This window comes from Peromyscus eremicus, chromosome 23 (assembly GCF_949786415.1).
Source record: "Peromyscus eremicus chromosome 23, PerEre_H2_v1, whole genome shotgun sequence".
Classification (NCBI taxonomy): domain Eukaryota; kingdom Metazoa; phylum Chordata; class Mammalia; order Rodentia; family Cricetidae; genus Peromyscus; species Peromyscus eremicus.
Genome location: NC_081438.1, coordinates 8,793,526 through 8,818,763, shown reverse-complemented (window position 1 = coordinate 8,818,763; position 25,238 = coordinate 8,793,526). Strand labels below are relative to the sequence as shown.

Below are 25,238 nucleotides of genomic sequence, written 5' to 3'. Positions count from 1 at the left end.
CAACATACAGGGCAGGGAAGATTGTCTAAATGCTAGGGCCAAGCCAGAAGCTCAAAGGACAGTGACAGACCAGCTTCCACAGAACACTACAAAAGCTGGTGAGATGGCCAGAGAGTAAAAGTGGGTGCTGCCCGGACCCGAGTTCTGTTCCCAACACCCACATGGCAACTCAGCACCTTCTATAACTCGAGTGCTAGGGGATCCAACACCTCTGCAGCCCTGCACACGAGTGGTATACATACACAGGCAAGACACACATGCACACAAAAGTAAATCTTTACAAAAATGTTAAAAAGAACACAATGTAGAAAGAAAACTCCGCATTTTACAAATAATTGAACCAGAAAGTACAACTCATGACACAGCATGTATAGGACAGCTCATGACAGCATGTGTAGAAGAACAACTCATGACAGCATATACAGAAGGACAGCTCATGACAGCATGTACAGAAGGACAACTCATGACAGCATGTACAGAAGGACAGCTCATGACAGCATGTACAGAAGGACAACTCATGACAGCATGTACAGAAGGATAGCTCATGACAGTATGTATAGATACACTCTTCAGGTGACAAGATACTAATAATCAGAAAGCAGTTTTTTAAATATCCATAAAGCTTTTTCTTTTAATGAAGGCAAATGGGCTGAGTTTTCCTTATTTTACTGGTAATCTCTCACACCAATTAGCTGGAAGGTGAGGAAGTACCTTAAGTTACAAATAGCTGTTGCCACTAATGATTTCTGATTTTAAAATCTGTGTTTTTATGCTATTTTAAAACTGACGAGAGATGATATATATTCCAGTGTTCTTGTGTTGTTCCCAAGGCAACAACAGTCCTGCTATCAGGCCCTGCATGATCACTGACTAAAAAGGAAGCATGCCACAGTGACAGCTGCACTCCAGCAGGACGGAAATGCCCAGCTTGTCCTTCACTGTGACACCAGGAACAAGTCTCCGTTCCCACCCAGGACTGGCACTTTGTACTGACACTCCAGCTGACTGGAAGGCTGTAGTATTAACATGTTTTTCCTGCACAGAAAGTGGCCATTCACCAAAGGACACGACTGAATGCACTAGACTTCTGGACAGTGGCAATAGCCTCTTCGTATGAAAGAGCTCAGTGTGAAGTCACTGTTGTTAAAGTCTGGGTGGAGACCACTACAGGTGGGCGGTTTCTCATGACCAAATGACTTGAAATTTAAATGATTACAAGATTATTAAATTTTCCATGTTTGTTCTTAGCAAAAAGAAGGCATCAATCTTGACTGTATCGCATACTTTCTATAGTGTTCAGTTCAATCCTCTGCCCGGCCTTTTGCAGAGAACGTATGTAAAATGCTGGTGTAAAACAGAACTGGTAAACTATGAATCAGTTAGGGGGGAGGAAAAGATGACATGAAGTGTGGGGGTTCTCCCCACACACTGGCCAAACCTCCAACTCGAGCTTCTAAGAAATGCTATTTGCCCAAGAATTTTTACAAGTTCACACACATTCACATCTTGCCATCTCTTCTCTGCTAGTAGAAGATGGGTCTAAAAAGCACATCACACGTGGACATCTTCTTTTGCCCCAAATTCTCAAAAAGTTTAGGAAGGTTGATCTGCTGAACACTGAAGTCTCCCAAACCAATATTACTGGACATGGACTATGAAAAGACAGAACTAAAATTCCAAGGAGCATCTTTTGAATGGCCAGGGGCATTCCATAAACTTCATGAATTTCAGCCAGCATTTTAATCAAATAGAATAGGAAACGTATTTAAAAACTCAAATTTCCTTTAACAGAAAAATATACAAATAGATATATGGGTCTAAGATCCATTCCTTTGAAAACTGAATGCAGTCAAGAAAAATTATTTAAATTCTTTGAAAGATAAATATTGTGGTAAACCTCAATTTAATGAACTGAGAATTTTCATTACACTGGCCTTTTAAAATCATTAGTTAAAGCCCAGGCCATAATCCATAACTATATTCTCCAGGTTACAGCCCCATGGAAACAGACTGGGATGTTGAGAGGAGAATGAGGTCCTTTATGTCCAAAGTGTAACACAGCTTGGCAGTGATGGTAGGTACTGTAGCAAGCCCAGAACACACATACTCAGGAAACATCCACATGCACACTCATGCACACACACTCTTAATTCACTGAATCTGAATTAGACATGTCTGTTCACAATACACTTTCTCCATGTAGACATGGACCAAAGTTTCTACTTTCTATGAGCTAGAATCATCAACTGCACATGAAATAAGAATGCATACATCAAGGACATCTTTTGGTCTTTGACACAAATTGGATTTTTTTTCTTTTTTTTCTTGGGGGGGAGGGGGCAGACTTGGGAGGACTGGGAACTGAGTATGATCAGGGTGCATGATGTGAAATTCCCAAATAATCAATAAAAATATGATGCCGGGGGAGGGAAAAAAGAGTGAGCACACCAAGACATTCTAATAAGCAAGAGAAGCAAGCCAAGCTGGGATTCCACAAAAGTGGGGGAAGAACTCAACGTCTCCCCTTATGTTTAGAGCAAGTGCCACTGAAAAATGCTTTCTGCTAAGCTGAACAGCAGCATACAGGCTCCATTCTTAAATACCAAGAGTCATTCACATCTGCTTACAGCTCTTTATTCTTCAAAGGATGGGAGTGCTTCCTTCCCAAACAGTCAACAATATACCTGAAAAATGTATACTGTAGACAACATAAAACACACACATAAAAACATCTCAAAAATGATGGAGAGCTGGCTCAGTGGTAAAGAGCGCTGGCTGCTCTTGCAGAGGACCCAGTTCCTTCCCAGCACCCACATGGCTGCTTACAACTGTCTGTAAGTCCAGCTACAGAGAACTCAATGCCCTCTTCTGGATTCCTCACATTGTCACCTGCACACACAGGCACACATACACATAACCAAAAGTCAATCTCCTTAAAAAGTCTACACTGAGAGGCCAAAATTTTATAAATAAGTCAAACCCTAAGAAGGAGTTTTTTAGAGATTATCCTAGATAATGAGCAATTTCCAGAGAATTAATAAATTAAAGAATGCTATATATTTTAAAAAGACATACTTTCTAAGATGAATCAAAAACATCAGTTATTCAGCATTTCAATTCTTTTTCTAAGACTGGTGATGTGGCCACATTCTCCTAAGGAGTAAATGGATGGGCACTCAAGCTGGAAACTGCTTTCTTATCAACATGATGTCAACTCTGAGGAGGAGGAGTTGGCTACAGGACCCTGCAAAGACAACAGCATATGGCAGCCCAGTACATGAACAGAGCCGCGTGGGGACCCCACACATCAAGGTGCAAGCAAGGGAGAGGCTGCACCACCAAAGCCCAGCGTGCACCAGGAAAAGCCCCCAGGCCTGGCCAGCCTCTTTTTCACAAGAGCAGTGGTGTCCAGGCTGCTTCTGTTTATGATGTGCTGAGCTGAGCTCTTGAAGCACGAGGAGGAGGAGCTGAGATGGCTTTCTAGGGTCAAGGGGCTTGTATGATGGGAAGGAAGCATTAGAGATGAAGGACCAGAATTCAGAGGCAGGAGCACCCTTGTCAGCTCAGACATGATGACTCAGGGGATGCAGAACAAACAAAAACAGCATCAAAGATGGACAGTGCTGAGGTCAGGTACTGCAGTGCCTGAGTCTCTAGGCCAAAAGTTCCAGTAGCGCTTACGGCTCTGGTCCCATGAACTCTGGGCCTGAAAGCATTGACTGATGGGGAAACTGTGCCAGTATTTCACCAAGCAATGTTTTACAAACTAACTACTCAAAATCCAGGAAGGAACGGGAGTTACTGTCATTAAAATCCATTGTAGATGGATTTTAATCTGCTGTGATCTCTGAGAGAAAAGGCTGGCTAGGACGCGCCACTGGCCACACAGGTCAGCTGTTGAAGACCAAGAGCTTTCGGTTACCTGATGGACTCTGGTTTGCACCACATCCTAGCCTGCCTGTGGTCAGTCTCTGAGGCGTACTGAGAGGCTGGAGGGCAGTTGACTAGGGTGCTGGGTGACTCCGATAAGTAAACCAGATGTGAAAGAAATAAGTAGGAAGAATGTTTAAGAACTGTTTTCTCTGGGTCGCGTCACTGTTTGTGTGAGCATCAGGACAGTTATGTGTCCTGCACTGTGTGCACATCAGGGCAGCTGTATACTATTCACTGTCTATGCATTCAGGCAGTCGGAGTACAAATCACAGTTGTCACTAAAAAGCAAATTTTCTGTTTCACTAAGTGGACTCTAGGTTCTCGGAAACATGAATTAAACACAATCCCACCTTTAAGAACTTTACAGTCTAGAGAACATATAAAATATGGCTAGAGATACGCACACAAGATACAGATAATGTCACAGGGCAAGTTGGTATTTCTAGAAAGTGTGAGGATCAGGCTTTAGGGAGGAGCTGGGATAAAGCTGGGCCTGGGGATGTTTTAGAATTCCAATCTGTGAGGCAAGAGCAGAGGAAGGAGCATGCTCCTGAGAGGCAGCAGCAGGGCTGGTGCTCCCTCTGCTGGCCAGGCTGGGAGCCTTAAATATATTCCCTGTGCACATTTTTATAATACCCTAAGGGGGCATTTCACTGCTGTGCCATAGTAAGGGAGGGAGGGAGGGAGGGGAGGGAGGGAAATGGGGGGGGCGAGGATAGAGAGAGGAAAAGAGACTCTTGCTCACTCACTCTCACACAGCCTGTGAGGAGCCAAATCCAGGTCTATCAGACAGATGACGCACTCTCAGGGCACCAAGCTGCACAAGCTGCCTCAGTGGTCTACAAAAACTGGTACATCTCACTCCAGAGGCTGGAGGTTCTCATCTTACACCAGTTTGTGTTAGCTCTCTACCAAGCTGGGTCAAGCTTTGTCTGTATTCTAGGTCTATATAACTGCACAGCTCACAAAGGTAAAGATGTGCCCAGGTCACAGAGCAAGGGAAGAACAAGGGTCAGTTCCTAGCTCCAGTGGCAAGGCAGGTGCTACCTCACATCCAGCCCTGCCTTAGCAGATGAACAGTGCTAAAGTGTGTCGGAAGATCATCACAGTCCACCACAGGAAGCTTCCCACCCTCTCCTTTCCATAGCACCCTAATACAAACTACCCCAGAGTGCACTTGGGAAAACCAGGGCAAACACCACAAGACAGCCGAGAATGTTGTGTGCACAGGCTCACATGCAAACTTGTCCAGCCCCTTTCCACATGTCCGTCATCTACTGCATGCCCGGAGTCGATCCCACACAGCAGTGTCCACACCCTTGCTTCACTGTGAGAAAGCAGGGCACATGCAGAACAAACCCAGATGGGAGACAGCCCAGAGCACCAGTCTGCAGCAGCTCCTCATCCCCCACCACTCCACCGGCTGCCCCGTGAGCCACCTCCCTGTCATGTCCCACAGACCTGAGACCAGCAGCCTGGAAGGAGGAAGGGCTGGGGAGCAGGTTTAGGGGCTCCAGCAGCTGCTCAGCTCAGGTGCTTTGGGGCTGCGGTAATTTTATTGGTGAGAGTTCTCTAAAGGAACAGAACCTATAGAATGAAATATATACAAAGCAGATTGATTTATCAGCCAGGCAGTGGCAGCACATGGAAGGCAGAGGCAGTCAGATCTCAGGATTTGAGGCCAGCCTGGTCCGAGTTCTGGAATATCTGGGGCAACACAGAGAAACCCTGTCTCAAACAATAAATTAAAAAAAAAAAAAAGGTAGATTTCTCAGAATGGCTTACAGGCTTTGGTCTAACAATGGCTCAGAACGTCCTGGAGTTGTTCAGTTCAGGAGACAGGATGTCTCAGCGGTCTCAGTCTGGTGATGGAGTCCCAGAGGACTCCTGGAGCTGCTGGCCTTCCATCTCCATGGCATCCTGAAGAAGTGGGTTCTCACATCAGCAAGGGAAGGCCTCCGCAAGAGGGGTGGACTTGCCAGTGAGGGTGAGGACAAGCAGGCAGAGAGCAAAAGCTGCCGTCTCCCAAGCCCTTTCTTGTGAGCTGCCACCACAAGTTACCTTCCCACCTCGGACAAGCCAATCAAGACAATCCCTCACAGGCATGCCCAGCTGCTGTGGTTTTAATCGATTCCAGACATTGTCAAGTTGATGACCAAGACTGGCCATCACAGTGGTACAGTGCATTCACCCCATGTAAGTCAGGAAGGTTGCAGGGTCCCAGGATCTTCTTAAAGAGAATGTCCCTCCCATCCATTCCACTCCCCCTCTCACAGGTTCCACTCTGTTCAGTGGCAACTCAGGCTGCTGATACCTCTAACACTTGGGTCTTTAGTGAGCACTCCAAAACCCTACCCAATGGCACTGGGGACACTGCATTTGCTTGTTTACATGGCTCTCTAACTGTCTCACTCTCAGTCATGGTCAGAAAGGAGTATTTTGCACATAAACACTAATAACTAGACATTTTATAATGATTATGAAACCCTTTTAAATTGAAACTGTATCAGGAAAACACTTGAGTACCGAAATGGCTAAAACCAGTCATTTCAAGAGGGGCCAAGGGTGAAGTGCAACAAAGCCATCACACACTGCTGATGGGAGTCCACCCAGGTGCCACTGACTTGCAAAGCTGCTCAACAGTGTACATACAGCTGGCCATGTGTCTAATGTTTGCTGGCCTACTCCTGGGGACATGCCCAACCTGCAATCCACAAGAATCCTCTCAGCAGCAGTACTCCCAATAGCGGCAAAGCTCCAACAAGGGTTAGGCGAGAGCGGCTAGAACCCACGGCGCTGTGCTCACCCACCACGCATGCGATCACACGCACTCCAGTACAGGGAAAGACTGGATGAACGTCATGATCCTCCTTGGTCAAGTCTAGCCCTGCCTTCTCTACGGTGTTATCAGGACAGGAGTGGCCAGGAGGAGGCACAAAGGGACATGAGGGTACGTTCGTGCTATAAGACTTGAATAAAAAGATTTAAAATAATTCCAGTAAGTGATTTCAAAATGCTCATTCCAGATAGGAAAGGGAGCACACTCACCTGGAGGTGGGAAGGGCCAGAGTCGGCCCCAAGTTAGTTTCTCACACAGTAAACACCCTCCCAGATGGCCCTCCCAATCAGAATCACAAACTAATGAATTTTATAGATGAGAGATGACTTGGAAAATGCCAAGGCCACTCTAAAACTATCTTCTTTTGTTTCCATTACCCTAAACTATATTAAACATCTATAATTCAGACTGTTGTTTCCCCAAGATATATTTTGGACATAAAGATGTAAAATTGCTATAGTGGTAAATTTATACCAGTACATCCAAATGTGAACAAAGAAATCTAAGATTATTACAAGTATCAAAGAAGCCTGTACTAGAGCATGAGCTAGCAATAAGACTTCTACTTTGTAATCTCTAACATGGAAAGACACATTAATGCACAATCTCTGTTTTCTATGGCTTTCCTGAAGACCACCAGCAGATGTGAAAGAACTTTCCTTCAGAGGTATGCTGCTAATATTGAAGTTTCTAGGAAAAGAATTCCACTCCATGGAAATAGTCTAGCCAAGTCTGCTTTTCAAACGCTTTCAGCCATCCTGTCCTCCCTTTCTTGAGAAATTTAACACAGTATCTCAATATATATTGTAAACACAAGGGGAAAGTCCCCCAGAAGCCCAGGTTGTAGTGAAGGCTATTTCTACAAACCTTAACACTCCACAGAGTTCAGCACTCCACAGAGTTCAGCACTCTAAGTTCTAAGGGCTACTTGGTCTCAGCCAATCAAATCCATGCCCAAGATCTCTTGTGTAAAGTATTTGTGCTTTTTGCTGTCCTCTTCCAAAGTAACATCCCACACCACCACCACTTTGTTTTGGAAATGTGTTCTGGATTATTTCTGGAGGCTCTACATTGTAGATCCTGGAGTCTACAGGAACCCAGCCACAGCAACCTCAGCCCACTCTCAACTACAGCACACTCGGGACTTCTCAGGTCAGCACCATGCTACCTGGTGTCACAGTGCATAAGGTGTCTGTCTGTCTTCCCACCTAGTCTCAACCCCTGAGAGCATCATCTGTGCTGGCTTCTGATCAACCCTCAGAGGAGCCCAGCAAACCACCTTGTGTATTCCAATACTGAGAAAAGACCATGGCTGGCTTGAGGGAAGGAAAGGGAGGTGACCATTTAAACTAAGTACCGGCCCTCTTTGTATAAATGGTCATGGTCCACTTGCTTCCCAAACTCTCCCTGGCCTGAACAGATAGCCATCATGAGGCCTGAACCGACCAGGCTAATGTCTTTTTTAAACACCACCTCTCTAGGGAAAACAATTACCCAAAGCTGCAGCTTTGGAATATGCAATGCCACTACCCATTCAACTATGACAATACTAACACTGAAGTGCACACAGGCACACAGTAGGACTCTCTTCAGGAAAAGACATTCCTCACAACTTGGAACTCTGATGTCCTGAGGGAAGCAGAGGCTCTGGGAATGCTTGCTAGTACCTTAGACAGAGAAGGAGCCCAGGGTCACAGGATTACTGAGCATGTCTCCCAGACTGCTTGGGTACACTGGAAAGGCAGGGTGCTTGACACACAACCAAGCACAGGGGTCTCTCATAGGGTCAGGCTGCTGAGCAGCTCCCCTCCTCAGAGCTCCCAACTCCGATACGGCACTGACCTCATCACACTAATGTCCACAGTTACTACCCAGCATCAAGTATGCGTGCAATGCAACACACTTTTAAAATCGTGCCTATACACACTTACAATGCATAATAAATAAAAGCTTCTAAACATACTTACTGTACAGTAGGCTTAACGGTGGTGGGAACCACGCATCTGCTTCTTCACTCACACCCTTACAATGTCATATTGGTTTTTATAATATAACCTCAAGATAAAGTTCAAAGATTATGTTAAGCTGAGATGTTGTATTAATAAATTTCCCTACCAGGCAAGATTTCATACAGAACATTTAATATTACTTCTGACCAGATCTGAGATGTACTTATAAAGAGTCTGTAAGAATCCAAAGAAAGCAAGATTACAATAGAGTAGAATGTGTTCCCACATCCTGGCAGCAGTCAGGGACATGTCCCTCCAGGCCTAAGGTTGCACAGTCAGCGAAGGGGAAAAGTCAAAGGTGGCTTCAACTTGGATGCGTCTCTAAAGGGTGCCATGTCAGGCCACTGAGCACTCAGACATGCTACTCTGCTGCTTACAAGGCCTTGAGTGATAAAGTACGGACAAAAGTGCCCCAGCAGTTATGGGTGTAATAGAACTGTGCGCAAACAATGGCAGTTGCTCTGTCCTGCAGCGTACACATACATAAGGGACAGGAACAGTGCAGCAGCTGCAGATCTCTCTCTCTCCTGTATGAACAGCAGCTGTCCAGGCACAGGACTCTGCAGGCTCTGCTGGTAGATGCACAAGCAGGAGAGAGGTGACAGACGGGGAGGGTGCAGGCCCACCCGTGAAAGCCACCTCAAGCTGGGCTCAGTCAGTACACCACCACTGTCATTCTCTTCTACCCCAGACAGCACCAGCGAGGCACCAACAGCAAATCAAACCCACCTGGATGCAGCTATCAGCACACTAACGTTCCTGAGGACGCGTTACGGGAAACGGGACATTTCTTTCAATGACCAGTACCTAAGAGAGAACTCAGTGTGCAGGGAAAAGGCACTTCATAGCTTGCACAAGCAGAAGGCAAGAACAAGCCATTCAAGTTGTCTTCACCCTCTGTGGTGAGCGTCATCAGCCAGCTGTTCTGTCTGAAGAGTAGCTGCTCACCCAGGTTCAGCGTGTGCCTTCAGAGGCAGCAGGAGTCTGTTCTCCACACTCCTATACCATCGCATTTCTAAAGAAAATCTAAGAACCCTGTATAGTTGGTATGAATGATATAAAAGCATTATCTTTTAATTGAATACAAAATCCTGTAACAGGCAGTAAGCATGCACAGACAGGCATGCAGACAAAACATTCATATACATAAAATAAATACATACAAAACATACTTAGAATGGTGTCTGATTTCTGTACTCCACATACTTGACTATAATTATGTCTGCTTCAATAAGCACACCAGTCTCCCCTGACAAGATGCAATGTAAGAGATGGAATAGCTCAAGTGACTGCCGGGACGAGTGGAAGTGTAGAAGCCATTAGGGTGGGGAATCACAATCCCAATTCATGTCTGATGGTACAAAACTCCATTTCCAGAGCCACAGAACTAGCTACATGGCCTTAAGCAAGTTCCTTTACTTTCAGTACCTGTAAAATGGGAATGTAACAGCAGTCTCTGAAGGCCTTATGAGACTTGAACGAGATGTTGATTTAATTAGCAGACACCAACTAGATCGGGCACGCTCTCCATACTTGCAGGCTATAAGTCATTCCATCCTCATCCTAAGTCTGTAAGGTGGGAAGAGTGACTTTTCTTGGTAATTTATTAAGTTACTTACTTTATACTTTGTCTGCATCTATGTCTGTGAACCACAGGCATGCCTGGTACCCAAGGAGGTCAGAAGAGAGTTCTGGACTCCCTGAGACTGGAGTTACAGGTGGCTGTGAGCAGCATGTGGTGCTGGGCATCAAACACTCATCCTCTGGCAAGAGCAACAAGTGCTGTGAATTTAGGTAGTCTGGCCTCAAAGCTCATGCTAGTAAACATTACCAACTTCAAATGTACTTTAACATAAAAAGTCACAGGATGATTTACAATTTGCCTCCTGAAGAAATCATTTAGAAAACTAGTAATTCCATGTTTGTAGTCAAACTGAAAGACACGGAAGTAAAACAACAGGCTCTCGAGCCCGTCTTCACCTTCTGAGAGGTGAAGAGAAACGGCGCCCTGAGCACCCCACAGTGGGCACAGCGCCTTCTTCTCATCACTACCACCTCCCCATACACACAGGTTCCTCTGGGTAGCCCTGGATGTCCTGGAACTCACTCTGTACACCAGGCTGACCTTGAACTCAGTGATCCACCTGCCTTTGCCTACCGAGTGCTGGAATTAAAGGCGTGAGCTGCCACAGCCCTGCTTATTTTCAATGTATTTTGAGGCATTTAATTTTTGGACAATGACAGTTTCTTTTAATCCTGAAAACAAATGAAATTTCATGAACCAATGAAATTACTGTTAAGATGCTCCAAAGTTTAGGCTCGCCTGTTACTCCTTCACTCATGTAGAACTTAAGCCCCAGACTCACCTGGGCTACATAGAAAGCCCTTAACAAACAAACAAAAAAGGATACTCAGCAAAGAAATGTTCTCCAAGTAGCTGAAACATAGTAACCTCGATGAAAATGTCCTCAAGAAGTATTTTCTCCACTTCTTATGCTTCAATAATTAAGCCCAATCTGTCACAACAGATAGTTTTTAAAATAATTTAAACAATTTTGAGTGAACAACACTAATATGTTTAGAAATAGATAAGTAATTGATAATGGAGCTAACTCCTAATTTAATAAGCACCTCCTGGGCTTAGCTTGGTTCTAGATATACCCAACAAACGGAAACAAAAAGATGACCTTTGTTTTTCTAAACCAGTGTCCTATAATTAAAGTAAACCGTCAAAGGCCTTCAGCCACCAGGGAAAGACAGGCCAACACATGGAAGGAGAAAGCAGACCCTACAAGGCAGGGCTAGGGAGATGACCTGTGGGCACAGGAGCCTGCTGCTAAGCCTGAAAAGAGAGCTGCTCAGTGGCAGAACCCACATGGTGGAGAGAACCAACTCCCACACACTGTCCTCAAACTTCCAGGCTTAAGTATAGACACAAGTACCCAAGCAAGTAAATATAAAATTTACAAGTAGCTGTAAAATAAAATGAACTTTCAGGAAAAATCAACACTATCTAAAAGATTCCTCATTAAATAAAGATAACTAAAGGACTGTATTAGCACTGATTTCTCCAAAGACCAACGCCAAAGTCCAAGCTCAGAGAGAAAGCCAAGGCCCTGTCCCTCATTCCTCTCAACCCAGGGCTCATCTGCTATTACCTTATTTTACCCTGATGTATATCTATATCCATGCATGTACCTACTGCTTGAAACCAGGGACAATAATCCTTACAGAGATTTTCCACAAAGTGAGTGCTGTTCCCATGTGGAATCTGCATATTCCCCAATGCATGGTAACAGTACTCAGCACCCTCATTAAAGCTGGTTAGCTTGGAGAAACGGGGACCCACACCTCAGGCAGTCCTCAGACTCTGCACTGCTTCCTTAATGTTACTGACAAGTTACACTGGTTTTTTTCATACACTCAAGGAGATTTTAGGCAAGTTTCTTGATTTGCTATGTGAAGAATCAGCAGGCTAGCTCATCTGCAGACATTCATGTTAAGGGTCCTTTTTGCAATCACAGTGTCAACATCTTCACATAACCCGAGTCTCAACTCATGAGCTCCAGCTGCCTCTGTCCTCTCAATCCCCAGACTGGAATCTCCGAAGAATCGAGCGCTGTGGAGCATAGGAAGCACCTTAGCCTCATATTAACCAGTGCAGGAGCTGTCTCATCTCAGAGATCCTTGTCCTCTCCCTGGCAAACATCGCCCAGCACTCTGGTAACTTGAGCTCTGCACTGACACTGTGCTGCAGCATCTGAGCCTGAGGCTGTCCTGCAGTCAGGTACGCTAAAACCCTCTGGAAAATGCATGCACAAGTTTTTCTTTCTCAAGTGTCGGTCAACCCGGTGCTCAAGCTCTGGCTCCTGGGTCTCAATGTGTGGCGTTATTCTCGGCATACTGTTCACCCGAGAGCAGAAAGAACAAGGTGTCACTACACTTTTCTCCCAGCTGATAACAGAGTCATGTGGTTATCAAAGCAGTTTTCTTCATGATTCATTAATATGTAGTTTTCTTCACATTTCATGGTTTTTAAATAATCATATTATTAAATATTAAAACTTAGAGTCTCCTTTAGCTTTGAAATTATGCTCAAGTCTGGGTTTTAAAAAAGTCTTTCTTATACCTCACATGCAATAGGTAAAATTAATAAAGAGGAAAAATAACATTTCTCCCTAACCTTCTGGCTAAATGATGAACTTGTCTGTCCTCCCAAACCACTGATGTACTTTAATTTACTGTGTCACTCAGCCCAGAATGTACAGGCAAGCCTACACTCAGCAAACAGAATGTCTGGCCTCTCAACACTTGACCAGAAGATTCAAACTGACAGACATACTTGACTACACTAAGGAGCTCCACTTCTCTGGAGAAAGGCACAGGTCAGGTAACCAGCACAAGAGCCCTGACAGAGCAGCATCCTCTCAGCTCCTTGGGGCAAATGAAGGCTCACTGACTGTTAACTGAGATCACGTGAGGATGGGGGCCTTGGAGTTACCAAGCAGGTTCACAGGAGGTGTGACTGAGACCCTCCTGCAAGGCTGCTCTCTGCGCACTGCTGTCCTGTCTGGGTTCCCAAGCACTTCCAGGGTCTCCGGTTAGACTTTCTAAGTCATCACACACTTCTTTGCTGGGGTGAGGGAGTCTTTTTCATTTTAGGAGGAAGACACGGTATTTATGATTTGTTCAGTAGGATTAGGGCTCTTGCCACACACTGCTCTGGTTGCCTCTTACTAGCAGTATGTTCTTAAATGCTCTTTTCCCTCCTTATCTCAATTCCTCTAACAAGATTCAGAGCCTATCACACTGCAGCTGCCTGGGAGGAGACACAAAGTCCGTGCAAACTAGACTGGATAGAGGTCCTGCCCTCTCTAAGTGCAGAGCTGTGAGACAGAATTCCAGTCCTCTGTTTCCAGAGCAGAAGGTCCAGGAGTGCAGGAAGAAGGGAAGTAATGTGTGTAGATCTTAGAAAGCATCTCAACAAGTGCTGGTGCTACACGCCAGCTGTCTGTGTCCGAGGCGAGGCTGTGCTATGGATCTGAGTTTGCCCTTTAGCACGCAGACAAGTCCGCCCGGGCTGTAGACTCCAGGACTGCGCCTTTTCTGCTGTTAGCAGCTGCACACAAAGCGCTGGAGGAGGAGCTAAGTATCTACACCTTGATGCTGTCTGAAATAGACTTTAATTACCCGTTGCTCAAGTGCCTGAGATATGCCCTAACCTCAAAGATTAGCACGTGACACAGCAAACTAAAGACTGTCTCGGCTAATGCTTTGACAGCAGACAAAATAAGAGGATACAAAAGGAACCCACGGAAACAGGCTGTGGGTTTGAATGACAATAGCACCTACAAGTTTGTAAGTTTGAATGCTTGATCCCAGTTGGGGAATCTGTCTGGGAGGGATTATGAGGAGGCGTGACACTGGGGCAGACTTTGAGGTTTCCAAAGACTATTTTGAGTTAGTGTCTGCCTGCCTCTTTCGAGTTCTGGCTGCTCCTGCCTCCATGGCTTTGCTCGGCCATCATGGACTCTAGCCCTTTGAAATTAAGCCCAATTAAACAGGTTTTTTTCTTGGTTGCCTGGGTCATGGGTTTGTCACTGCAACAGAAACCCTAAGACACCGACCGGCCAGGTTAATAAAATCTGCAGAAGGAAGGAGTCGAGAGCAACTGGGGAAGTTAATGAATCATGGGAATACCAGGTCGGATCTGAAGGGCACCCTGGTTTTGCCTAAAGCTTTTAAAATCCATAGCTCTTGAGGCCCGCCTGCCAACTGATGCCTCTGGCCTCGATACCGCTCTGCCTCGAGCCTCACCAACTGCACAATGACTCCACGAGCCAGTTTTGACATCTGCCCAAGTTTCTAAACTTGCTCTATGTGTGCTCCAGGCTTTAGATTAAAAAACACATATTTGCTCATATTTGCTCACAACCATCTCTAAACAAACCCTCTGTAATCTACCACTGTGGGACGGAACAGTCTGGGCGTGAGGGTCACTGGGAATGAATTGCAGGCTGAAGGCAGACCCAGCATAGGCTCACAGTTTCGGCCACATACTGACCCTGCAAGTAATTCATCATCTTTCATGTACCTGGGCCCACAGACAGAGCAGAGATGGCCAGCCATGGAAGGTCTCCCTCACTCTGTGAATCACTCCATCTCTACCCTAAAAGCGTCTTGGTTTTGACAGTGCATCCTCTGCCTTTGCTGAAGACATGATGGCAGGTGTCTTATCACCTTGGTTTCCTTTTTTGTGACTACCACAAGCCACATAAACTGTACAAGGGCCAATGCAGACCTTCAACTCTTCACCCACATGAACTCTCTTGTTGGCACCTTCAGATCTTATCACCATTGCATAACCCAAGACAATGATTACAAGGTTTCTAACCTCCAACTGCTTTATCTTCCTCAGAAAGGCTTTGGGACATCATCTTGCTCATACCCACTCATCCAAGATTAGATCATTTTGTTGGTAGTGTAAGTACTGTGAAGAAAGCTTGACACAGACTAACAATGTACATACACTCTGAAAGTGGTGAGTGAGACAGGAACAAGTGTGGGGTGTGAATCAGAAATACGCAGTTTTCTAAAACCTGACAGGCTTACATGCAAAACAGGGCTGTTGTTTTATCTATGGCTGCGCCTTGATCTACTGCTATCTCAGCCAGCAACTGCAACTCTGCAGTTACCAGCCTGCTTATCCAGCAACAGCCTGGCCACTCAGGCCACAGCCTAGTGAGAACTCTGTTCCTGCAGGCACCAGCCCTGTAGCTGCCACTAAAGGTACCTTTAACTAAATCTCTATCGTTCTAATTATGAATAAGACTCTAGGTTCAAAGGCTGGGGTGAAAACCTGAGAGCTCAGAGAGGCTGAGTAGCAACTAGCTAACCTCTCTCCTTGCTGGCATCCACAGAAGAGCCGTGTTTCCACTTAGCCAGACCACACAAAGCTGTGCCACTCCAAACCTCACCCTACTACTTCCTGTGTCTGTCTCTCCCAGCTGCCCTCTGGGGCTCTATGATTACTTCCTGTCAACTAGTTGCTAATGCAGCCTCCTGACCCAAGGTTAATTTTATTTAATTAAAACAAATGCAAACTCAGGTTCACAGTGTGATTGAATATCCCCCAACATGAGGACTGATCTCAAACAGCTCAGCACTATTTATTAAGTAAAATATGGCAATGGAACAATACAGAATGTGCACCATTTGATAAATTATGATTAGAAAACAGAAATGCATACACTTCCATTTGCATTCATATACAATTGCACATGAAGCTCAAATCTAATTTCTTGGCTCCATAACATCCACAAGGCACTGCTCATCCTGTGCATGAAGCCCTGAGCCATGCCCAGACACATCAGTGCTTCCCTATGACTAGAGAACCCACTTGGAGGAATGAAGGATTCCAAGCCTACGAGCAGGTGTTTTCTGGGCTACACCTCCACAAATTGGAGCTAAGAAGCACCACAGCAGTATGAAAGGCTTGTTCTTTGGTAATTTACCATTCTGTGCTAACTAAACATGCCTGAAATGCTCCAGGAATATCCTAAGACAGCCACACACAGCCTACCTGAGTCAGTCCTGTCAGCTCTTGGCCAGCAGGACTCAGGACAGCTGCAAGCACATTGCTGAGGGCTGCTTGGCACTCATGCCCTCACAAGGAGGCCTGAAGTGCAGAGCTCCTCTGCAGTGAAGCACTAACTCACCTGGAGGGGGGGACCCCAAATCATCTGTAGGAAAGTGAGACAGCTGACAGGTGCTGTGGGATGGTCTGTATGTCAAATTGCTCTGATAGGTCAATAAATAAAACACTGATTGGCCAGTGGCCAGGCAGGAAGTATAGGCAGGATTAACAGAGAGGAGAATTGAGAGAATTCTGGGAAGTGGAAAGCTGAGGAGGAGACACTGCCAGCCGCCACCATGACAAGCCACATGTGAAGATGCCGGTAAGCCACGAGCCACGTGGCAAGGTACAGATTTATAGAAATGGATTAATTTAAGATATAAGAACAGTTAGCAAGTAGCCTGCCACTGCCATACATATAAGTCTCTGTGTTTACTTGGTTGGGTCTGAGCGGCTGTGGGACTGGTGGGTGACAGAGATTTGTCCTGACTGTGGGCCAGGCAGGAAAACTCTAGCTACAGACAGGTGACCTGCTCTTCAAGATACCACATCAATTCTAGATTTTGTAATTTCCAATAAGAAACAAAGGTATGGCAATGCCATGCTTTACTCAAAACCTTAATGCTTTAAGAACACAGAGACAAAGTCCAAATTCTCCAGTAAATCCAGTTTTCTCTTTCAGAAAAGCCTGTCTCCCATATGTACTAGTTGTTAAGATCTCAGCTATCAGAAATATTTAGCTCACTGTCCCCAACTATGCACAGTAAGAAATCCCCATTTTCTTGCACGTGCATGTCCAAGTGCCAATAGGAGCAGCACTACCTAGTTTCAGTCATACATAGATAGCCCTTCAAACACTAGCCAGCAACAGCCCCTCTTCAGAAGGCTCCCTTCTTTATGCTGTGAGATGTTAAGACCTTGCAGTGTGTTCTGTTTCTAAGACCAACTACAGTGCAGGACCCAAAAACACAGGGAGCCACAACTATCTATGTCCCAGTGGAGACCCCAGAATTAAGCATGCCACTAAGAGAGGCTGCTTGGACTTCAACACCTACGCACTAATAAATCCTAACAGAGACAGACGCTGCACAAACACAGACCCAGCTGTTATAAGAACATAAGGACTGTCACCCACTTATAAAATGTAAACACTTCAAAATTTATCTTTTAACATCAAAATAGTAAGAGCCAAGAAGCCTGTGTCTCTGTTTGATGATGCTATGCAAGGTGACTCTGCAGACTCCATTTATAGGCTTTATCCTAGATTTATGAAGGGAAGTTTACGTATATTCCACTCATTCAAATCAACCTTCAGAGAATTCTGGACTCTGCTGAATAAAAAGAAAAGTGATGGTGCACACTGGAGACCCACAGACAGGAAGGATTCTGTCCTAGCAACTCAACTCAAGAACAATATAGGAATGTGGAGGGCAAAAAGGACCCCAAATTCTTAACTTCCATCCTACAAATTGAAAATTAAATATACACAGAGCAGTCAAATCATGCTGAAGAGAAACTGAGAAGTAAAATAGCCAAAGAAACAACTTGGGAAGCTGCCTCAAGGGAACAGCTGGAAAAAGAGCTGTGTTAACTTGAGTTGAAGGGAAGCTGGCATGTGACAGACAAACATGACCATGAAGAACCTGAAACCACACCAGCAACTGTGCAGGGTGGCCTGCCAGATAAAGAAGGTCAGGCAACATGCAGAACCCGCGTGTGCTCTGCACGAGTGGGACTGACCTGTCTAATAGAGGCACACACAAGGCTAGGGTGAAGAAGGCCCAAGGGCAGAGCAGACAAGCCACACCCTCATATTCATAGCATTTATTGTTTTTACATGTGTGTGACATGTGTGGAGTCAGGGCCAACTTGACAGGATCAAACACAACAGCAAGCAGCTTTAGCACTGAGCTACCTCAAAGGCCCAAGCCAGAACATTCCAGAACCACATGACCACAAACTCAATGGGACTGAGTACTGGCGAGTGCTCAGAGCTATGTCTGACGGCCAAGATCACATTTAGGGATGTTATTTTCATAATCTTTAGTACCATAACTATGCCAAACAAACAAGCAAGATTATTAGAATGCACAATGCACTTTCAAAACCTTTTGAGCTCATAAATGTTGGCAAGATAATTACAGTACTAATAGATACACTTTAAAAATTCACACATGAAAGACGCAGGAGAATTTCAAATATTTAGTGAAGAAGAGTTCTTTGAGGCTGGAAAATAGTGCGCATCTTTAATCCTAACACTCAGGATGCAGAGGCAGGTGGATCTCTGAGTCTGAGGCTAGCCTGGTCTATATAACAAGTTTTAGGCTAGCCAGGGCTACACAGTGAGACCTTGCCTCAAAAACAAAGACAACCAAGATCCAGTGTAGAAATACATGGTAAGAAACTCAAATACTTATAGGGCAATCTGCCTGTGGTGTAAGAAAGTACCAAAATCAGAAAGCACTTTTTCCCAACACTCCCCCACACTGGGCATTACTGACACTCGGTCACTCCAGTCCTGCGTCACACACTTTGTCACTCGATCCTCAAATAATCCCCTTCTCCCACAAAAGGCAAGCCTCAGCTCAGTAATCCAAGGTACTTAGTCATACACCTTTTCCTTAACCTTTTCATTGTAATGGGGGGGGGGGATACTGGGGAGAAAGTTACAAAAGCACCCATTTCCAGCTGTGTTCTCAGTCTCTTCAGGAAGGAACACTCCAGCACTGCCGGGACACCCAACGCTTTAACGCTTTCCCAGGTGCAGCCTTGTTGGAAAACTGCCACTGAAAACACCCACCAGAGCTTGGTCACATCTTTCTAAAAAGGGCTCCATTAGGAACAGACCAAACAGGCCGCCCCTGACTCCCCTCAGTTCATCTCCACTGGGACCCCCTCTTCTAACTGCTCTGCCATCCTACCTCACTCTCTAGAGGATTGTTAGGACTGTCAGGAACATTTGCAGCACAGAGGAGGGCGACACAAAGGGCTTCTTGACTACACACTGACACCTTCCCAGAAGGAGAAGGCACAAGACAGTAAGCTAGGGAGCCACATCATCATCAACAGAACAGCTCACAGAATCCACGACGTTTCTCTAATCAGGTACAATGCTCCTGCGAATGTCTCCTACCGGGGTGGCTCAGTCTGAGACCCGCCTCTGAGAGGACAACGCACAATGCTGCTTATGTCTACTCTCGGCATTGACAAGGAGTACCTTCTAGAGCACTCTGTCCCTAAAACCACCAAAGATCTGAAGGAAACATCCACATCTGCCAAAAGCTAAACTGTGCAGCACAAGAGGAAGCTACTGGAGGAGCAAGTGAGCAAGGGCCATCTGTCCCATGTGTCCTGAAACCCTCCTACTCCTTATTAAACAGCACCCAGGGCCAGGGTAGACTAAACCACACCAGACAGCACTGACAGAAACCTCCTGAGGCTTCTTGTTGTTCTTTTCAAGTAGCTTGAAGCACTAGACTCGTGAAGTCAGAAAGACCACAGCTGCTGAAAATGGGAAGGGAGGGGAGGGGAGAGGAGGGAAGGGGAAGGGAGGAGAGGGGAGGAGAGGGAGAGGGGAGGGAGGAGGGAAAGGGAGGGGGAGGGGAGGAGGGAGGGGGAGGGGAGGGAGAGGGGAGTGGGGGAGGAAACAGGGCCATCAACTCGGCTTCTGGTGCCTCTGGAACTGTGCACACAGGGCCAACTCTCCTTCTTAATCAGGTCCTCTGCCTCCCAGGAGACTTGTGACAGTGTCCACAGTCATCTGTGGCTGTCGTGCCTAGTGGAAGACATAGGGAGAAGCCAAGGGTGCAGTTAAGCATCCCATAGCACCCAACAATGAACACTCCTTCAACCCCTGGAAAACAGTGCTAAGGCTGAAGACTCTAGGCAAAAGGAGATGAGGAGTCTGTCAGTTAACTGCTTACTCAAACAAAGACAAGACAGGAAGGGGATTGGGAAGGTGCCGAGACCAGCCTTCAGAGAACAGAGTTTACACCATGTACACTTTCCATAATTCAAGATGACTCAGAATGAAGAATTTTGAAAAGCCAGCCCATTCCAAAGAGAAAAGTCAGCCAATGGAGATGGCATGTGTATTTTACTCCATAGCCAGCATTATTATACTATTTTTTAACCATACTTAAAGACATAAAGGAAAGTGTGTGCTCGTAGCGGATAAATGGGAATTAAAATGGTTTCATATATATATGTGTGTGTGTATATATATATGTATACTTACCAATTTTTTTAAATCTTAGTCCTTTTGCACTAAGCACTTCTTGTATGCCAATGCTACAGTGGTCTTAATTAAACTTTTACTGTAATTGTACAAATAAAAAAACAAACGTAAGTTTAGTTCTTTCTAAGCAAGAGTGTTAGATAGCTGGTATTAGAAACTGACTCACTTTGAATGTGTCATAATAAAATTATTCCATTTAGAACCAACAATCTAGGTTGCAGAGACACATGGTAGCTTTTAACTAGAAATTATACATATAAACAATAACCTTAATCCTTAACTTTTTTAGCTAGGCTAGGAAATTAATTTATACCTGCCTAATTTTCACCTAAAAATAAAGAAAGTGTTCCTTATATTTTGACAGATGGATTCTGGGGCATCATTTTGTAAATAAGCACACATTAAATACATGTGCAAATGAGAAAATAGCAATGTCTAAAAAAATAAGAAATTATTTCCTTAGACATGCTGATGTTTAACTTGTAAGAACCTCTTGTGTTTACAGAGGCTTTGAAAAGTAACAAGTAGAAATGGACTTGAAGGCAAATATATTTTGTTTTTAAAATACTCACATACTTCAGCAAAAACTACTATATTAAACTGTATCTAAAAAATGAGAGATGTATAATCATTCCTCTTTAAATGTAACTCAACTGCACACTGACCAATCTCACTAATTGGCAGTCAAGGAAGCGCCACAAGTGGTCCAGAGTTCTCCCTAAAAAGCATGCTTTATCTGTGCATCCATCTTCCAGCCAACCGCTCCCCAAGCGACTGAACACACTGCTCAGAAAACAGTAAGCGAAGCAGCTGTGCTCTGGGCCACAGCCTCCTCAATGCCCACTTGGTTCCTCAGTTTCTCTCTCCTTCCTGATGGATTGTCAACATCACTGCTGATGCTACCCTTGGCCTTATCTCCAGATACGGCCTTGAGAAGAGCCATCAACCCCCTTCTAACAAAACCAAACACAGTCAAAGTGACATTTTGTGCGTGTTTGTGTGTGTATATACATTTATCACATACACGCCACTGTATCTGCAGCAGCTTTTCCTTCCCCTCTTCAAGGACAGACAGGTGACCTGCTGAGACACTTGAGTCTTTAGTTTACAGACTCCCAGGTGGTGGCAGGACTAGGGACTGAGCTTATAGCAAAGCAGGTGGGGGCTGCACAAATCCTGCTCCCCCTCACTTCCCTGGCTACAGGTCTGTGCTGGGAATCCACCACCAACCTCAGGCAAATAGAAGAAGAGTCTCCCAATTCTGCACATGGGTTCTAATTCAACTCTTCAGAGACCTGCCATGCTGTCTGTCTGATGATGGGGCCTGAAGTCTCCCTAAAACTATGTTTGTAGAAATACATAGAAGCTAAGGGGAAATGTGTGTGTGTGTGTGTGTGTGTGTGTGTGTGTGTGTGTGTGTGTATACACATATATATGTATGTGTGTATGTGTGTCATATATGTGTGTGTGTGTATGTGTATCCATCCCACATATATATCCCACATATATATATATGTTAGACTCCCTAAAGTCTCTGCCATGCTGTTGTTCAAAATAACTCTTTGAATGAACTCCATACCCCAGCAATTTATCAGGGTCCCTCTAAGCCCCAATCTGAGACCTTCCAACAACCACTTCACTAAAGTTAGATGCACTGGGGGAACCTACTAGTGGAATCTCTAACACCAAGAGACTGCCAGGTATTGCCAGCAGCGACTAGAGACACAAGCTTCATCTTATTGGACTGCAACCTACAGCCAGCAGCTAAGTCCCTACCTTAGGGTGGGGACCTAGACAATAAAACAGAATTGAGGTGGTGTGTCCTGGGTACAGAGCTCAGTGGGAAAGGGCAAGAATGTCCATGCTTCGTCCCTAGCGTACAAAAAGAAAAAGATTGTAATAATTGGGGGCAGGGTGCTGTATACCCTGTTTTGTAAAAATTAAGTGCTTTCTCTGTCAACCAAATATGACTAGACTATGGTCAGAGAGAAGGATGCCTATTTAGCAGCGAAGTTTATCCCCATTGCAAATGAGGGTTATGGCTAGCGTTCAGGGTCCTGAGGACATAAGCCACAGTCCTGCTCTTGACTGTCATCTATGGTAAGGAGCACTGGGAAAGCACTGTACAAATTTTCACTGTTTAATTCACTTTATTCTTAAGTCATGCCTTATCAGTTTAAGGAAGAAAAATTAGAAAGAATACAAAAAGAACATGCTAGAGTGTCTCAACCAAACCATATAGTGAAGAGTAGCTTAGCCATGGCCTCCCTGCTGACCACATGGCTATCTCATCTTAATATTCAACCACAGGCGTTCAGTCTGTGACAGACAGCACAGTGGCCCAAGAACAACGTGAAGAGACAACTCCACCAACCCCTTCGACCTCAGTGCAAAGAGAGGCATGGTCAAGGAAGAGAAAGCACCCTGAAGACTGACCTTTTGTTGACTGGCTTTTCATCCTTGTCATAGGGCCGCACAAACCACTTCCCGATCCTCACGAAGTTCTTATCCATTAGGCACCTACAATAAGCACATCAGGAATTACCTTCACAGACTCAGGAACGAATGAGCTCAGTTCTCTAACAACCCAGAGGAGAGGCACCAATGCAAACACAGTTCCGCCAGTGCAACTGCCAACATGTTTTCTTACACTCAGAGAACTCAGAACTCTGGCATGTGTTAATGCCCACGGGAAAAACAAGCAAGAAGAGCTGGAGTGTTTCCAAACCTGGAATTTCAGGTCCCAGGTCTGCATGACCTAAGTTCCTGTATTACCAAGGGCAGAGTGCAGGGACCTTATGGACACTTTCAATCCACCGCAACTCCTCCTGCAAGCTGGGTTTAGGGTTTGTTTGTGACAAGTGACCCATCCTTTAGCATGGATGCCAATAACAATACCTTACCACAGCCCAAATCTACCCTGATGTGTTCTTTCTGCGGGCACAGAGACCCTTTACAAGAAAGAAAGATTTGGCCTTAGCCTTCCATGCAAGGGTGTCTGCTTCTCTCTCTCCTGGCTGGGCCTGGCTTCTGTCCCCACGCTGTTTGCGTTCGTTTTTCCCGTCACGTCACAGGTATTCTTTAAAGGCCATGGTAGCAGTAATTGAACCCACCACACAGAACTCCAATAGTGCAACAATTCAACTGAAGTGACAATACAGTTAGGACAAATTCAGACAACCCTATCGTAACTGCCCTCTGGACAATGGAGGAGATTCTGCAGACTCTAACAAGTACCCTTGATTTAAAAAAATACAAAATGTGAAATAAAATGGACATTCTGAACTTGATGATCTCTCAATTTCAGTCACTGAAACAATCTACATTTTGAAGTCAAGCTGTCAGAATTCCTTTTGTTCAAGTGCCTATGGAAAGCTATACAGCAATTCTTATCTCAATATTCAGGCAGATCTGTACTTGGTTTTTGTCTCTGTTGTTCCCACACCATCAAGGACTAGCCGAACAATTCAAACCCTCACCTGCTCATCACAGGCTAAACAAGTTAGTAAATGGCAAGCTACAGTTTCTGGTCACAATATAACTCCCTTTGGGCAGACTCAATCTGGAACAGGATTACATCAAAATATCACTGGATTTATTTTGAAAGTGAACAATCTCCGTTGTTCACAGTGAAGAGAAAATCATTTCCAGAGTAACTCAATCTGACTTCACATTTCTACATTAAATAAGCATGCTTTTGTGATAAAGATTATGAATACAATAAATTTTGAATAGAAAATATGGAGCAGCCACCTAAGAAAAGGATCATAAATAGTCAAACCGGAAAGCATCACCAGGTTCTTTCCCAGCCAGACTCCATCTCTCCTGGGCAGACACTGTCACAAAGAGTGTAGAGCTGAGCGCCGCGGCTCCCAGTCCAGTAACACTGCCAATAGCTACTAAAACCTGACTGCAGTCACCAGCGTGAGTGCAGAGGAGTGCCACAGTGCTCACTGCTGGAGCCGAGGAAGCTAAGGCAGAGAAGAGAGGAAATGTCTCCTAGCAAGGTCATGGAAGCCCAGACGCACCTGTGCACATGGCCAGGACATAAGTGACTACCCCATAATATCTCCTTAATCCCTTCTTGTCTTCAGCCCAGGTCCATCTCATGACTGAGTTAACAGGAAAGCATTTCTTCACTTTATAAAAGCTGTTAGAAAGTCTACCTTAAAATCCACAATGCACAGAATAAGAGCAGTGGTACCAGTCATGGGATCACGTTCAACAGCAAACACTTCCATGTAGAGAACTGCACTGGATAAAGTCGTGTTGGGCTTGGGGTGGGGATACACAAACACCTCCTCTGAGGTGATGCCCAACAGAAAGGACATGAACATGATGCTGTCAACTTTAAGCCCTGTGAGAAAATGGAAGACAGTTCTGTGGCTACACTAGCACCTAGGGGAGCTGATTGGACAGGAGACTCCAATGAAGCACATGTGCAGCCTGAAAAGAAACCAAGAGGAAAGGGAACGAAAAGGACAGCAGCCATGCAGCGCAAGGTACGTACGTCCGCTCTCTGACACAGACCTGAGTCCCAGAGTTGCCATCTTAAACAGCCGCACAGCCTGTGAGCCAGGATTC

General features: G+C 45.1%; 1 protein-coding gene across 2 annotated transcripts in view; it reads right to left on the bottom strand.

Moving 5' to 3' along the window:
• Positions 1 to 25,238, bottom strand: part of Med13l (mediator complex subunit 13L) — a 227,150-nt gene that overhangs the window by 68,461 nt on the left and 133,451 nt on the right. For both annotated transcript variants that reach the window (XM_059249610.1, XM_059249611.1), the window contains exon 4: positions 23,091 to 23,174. In XM_059249610.1, coding sequence (XP_059105593.1) covers positions 23,091 to 23,174 — 84 coding nt within the window. The remainder of the gene's footprint in view (positions 1 to 23,090; positions 23,175 to 25,238) is intronic.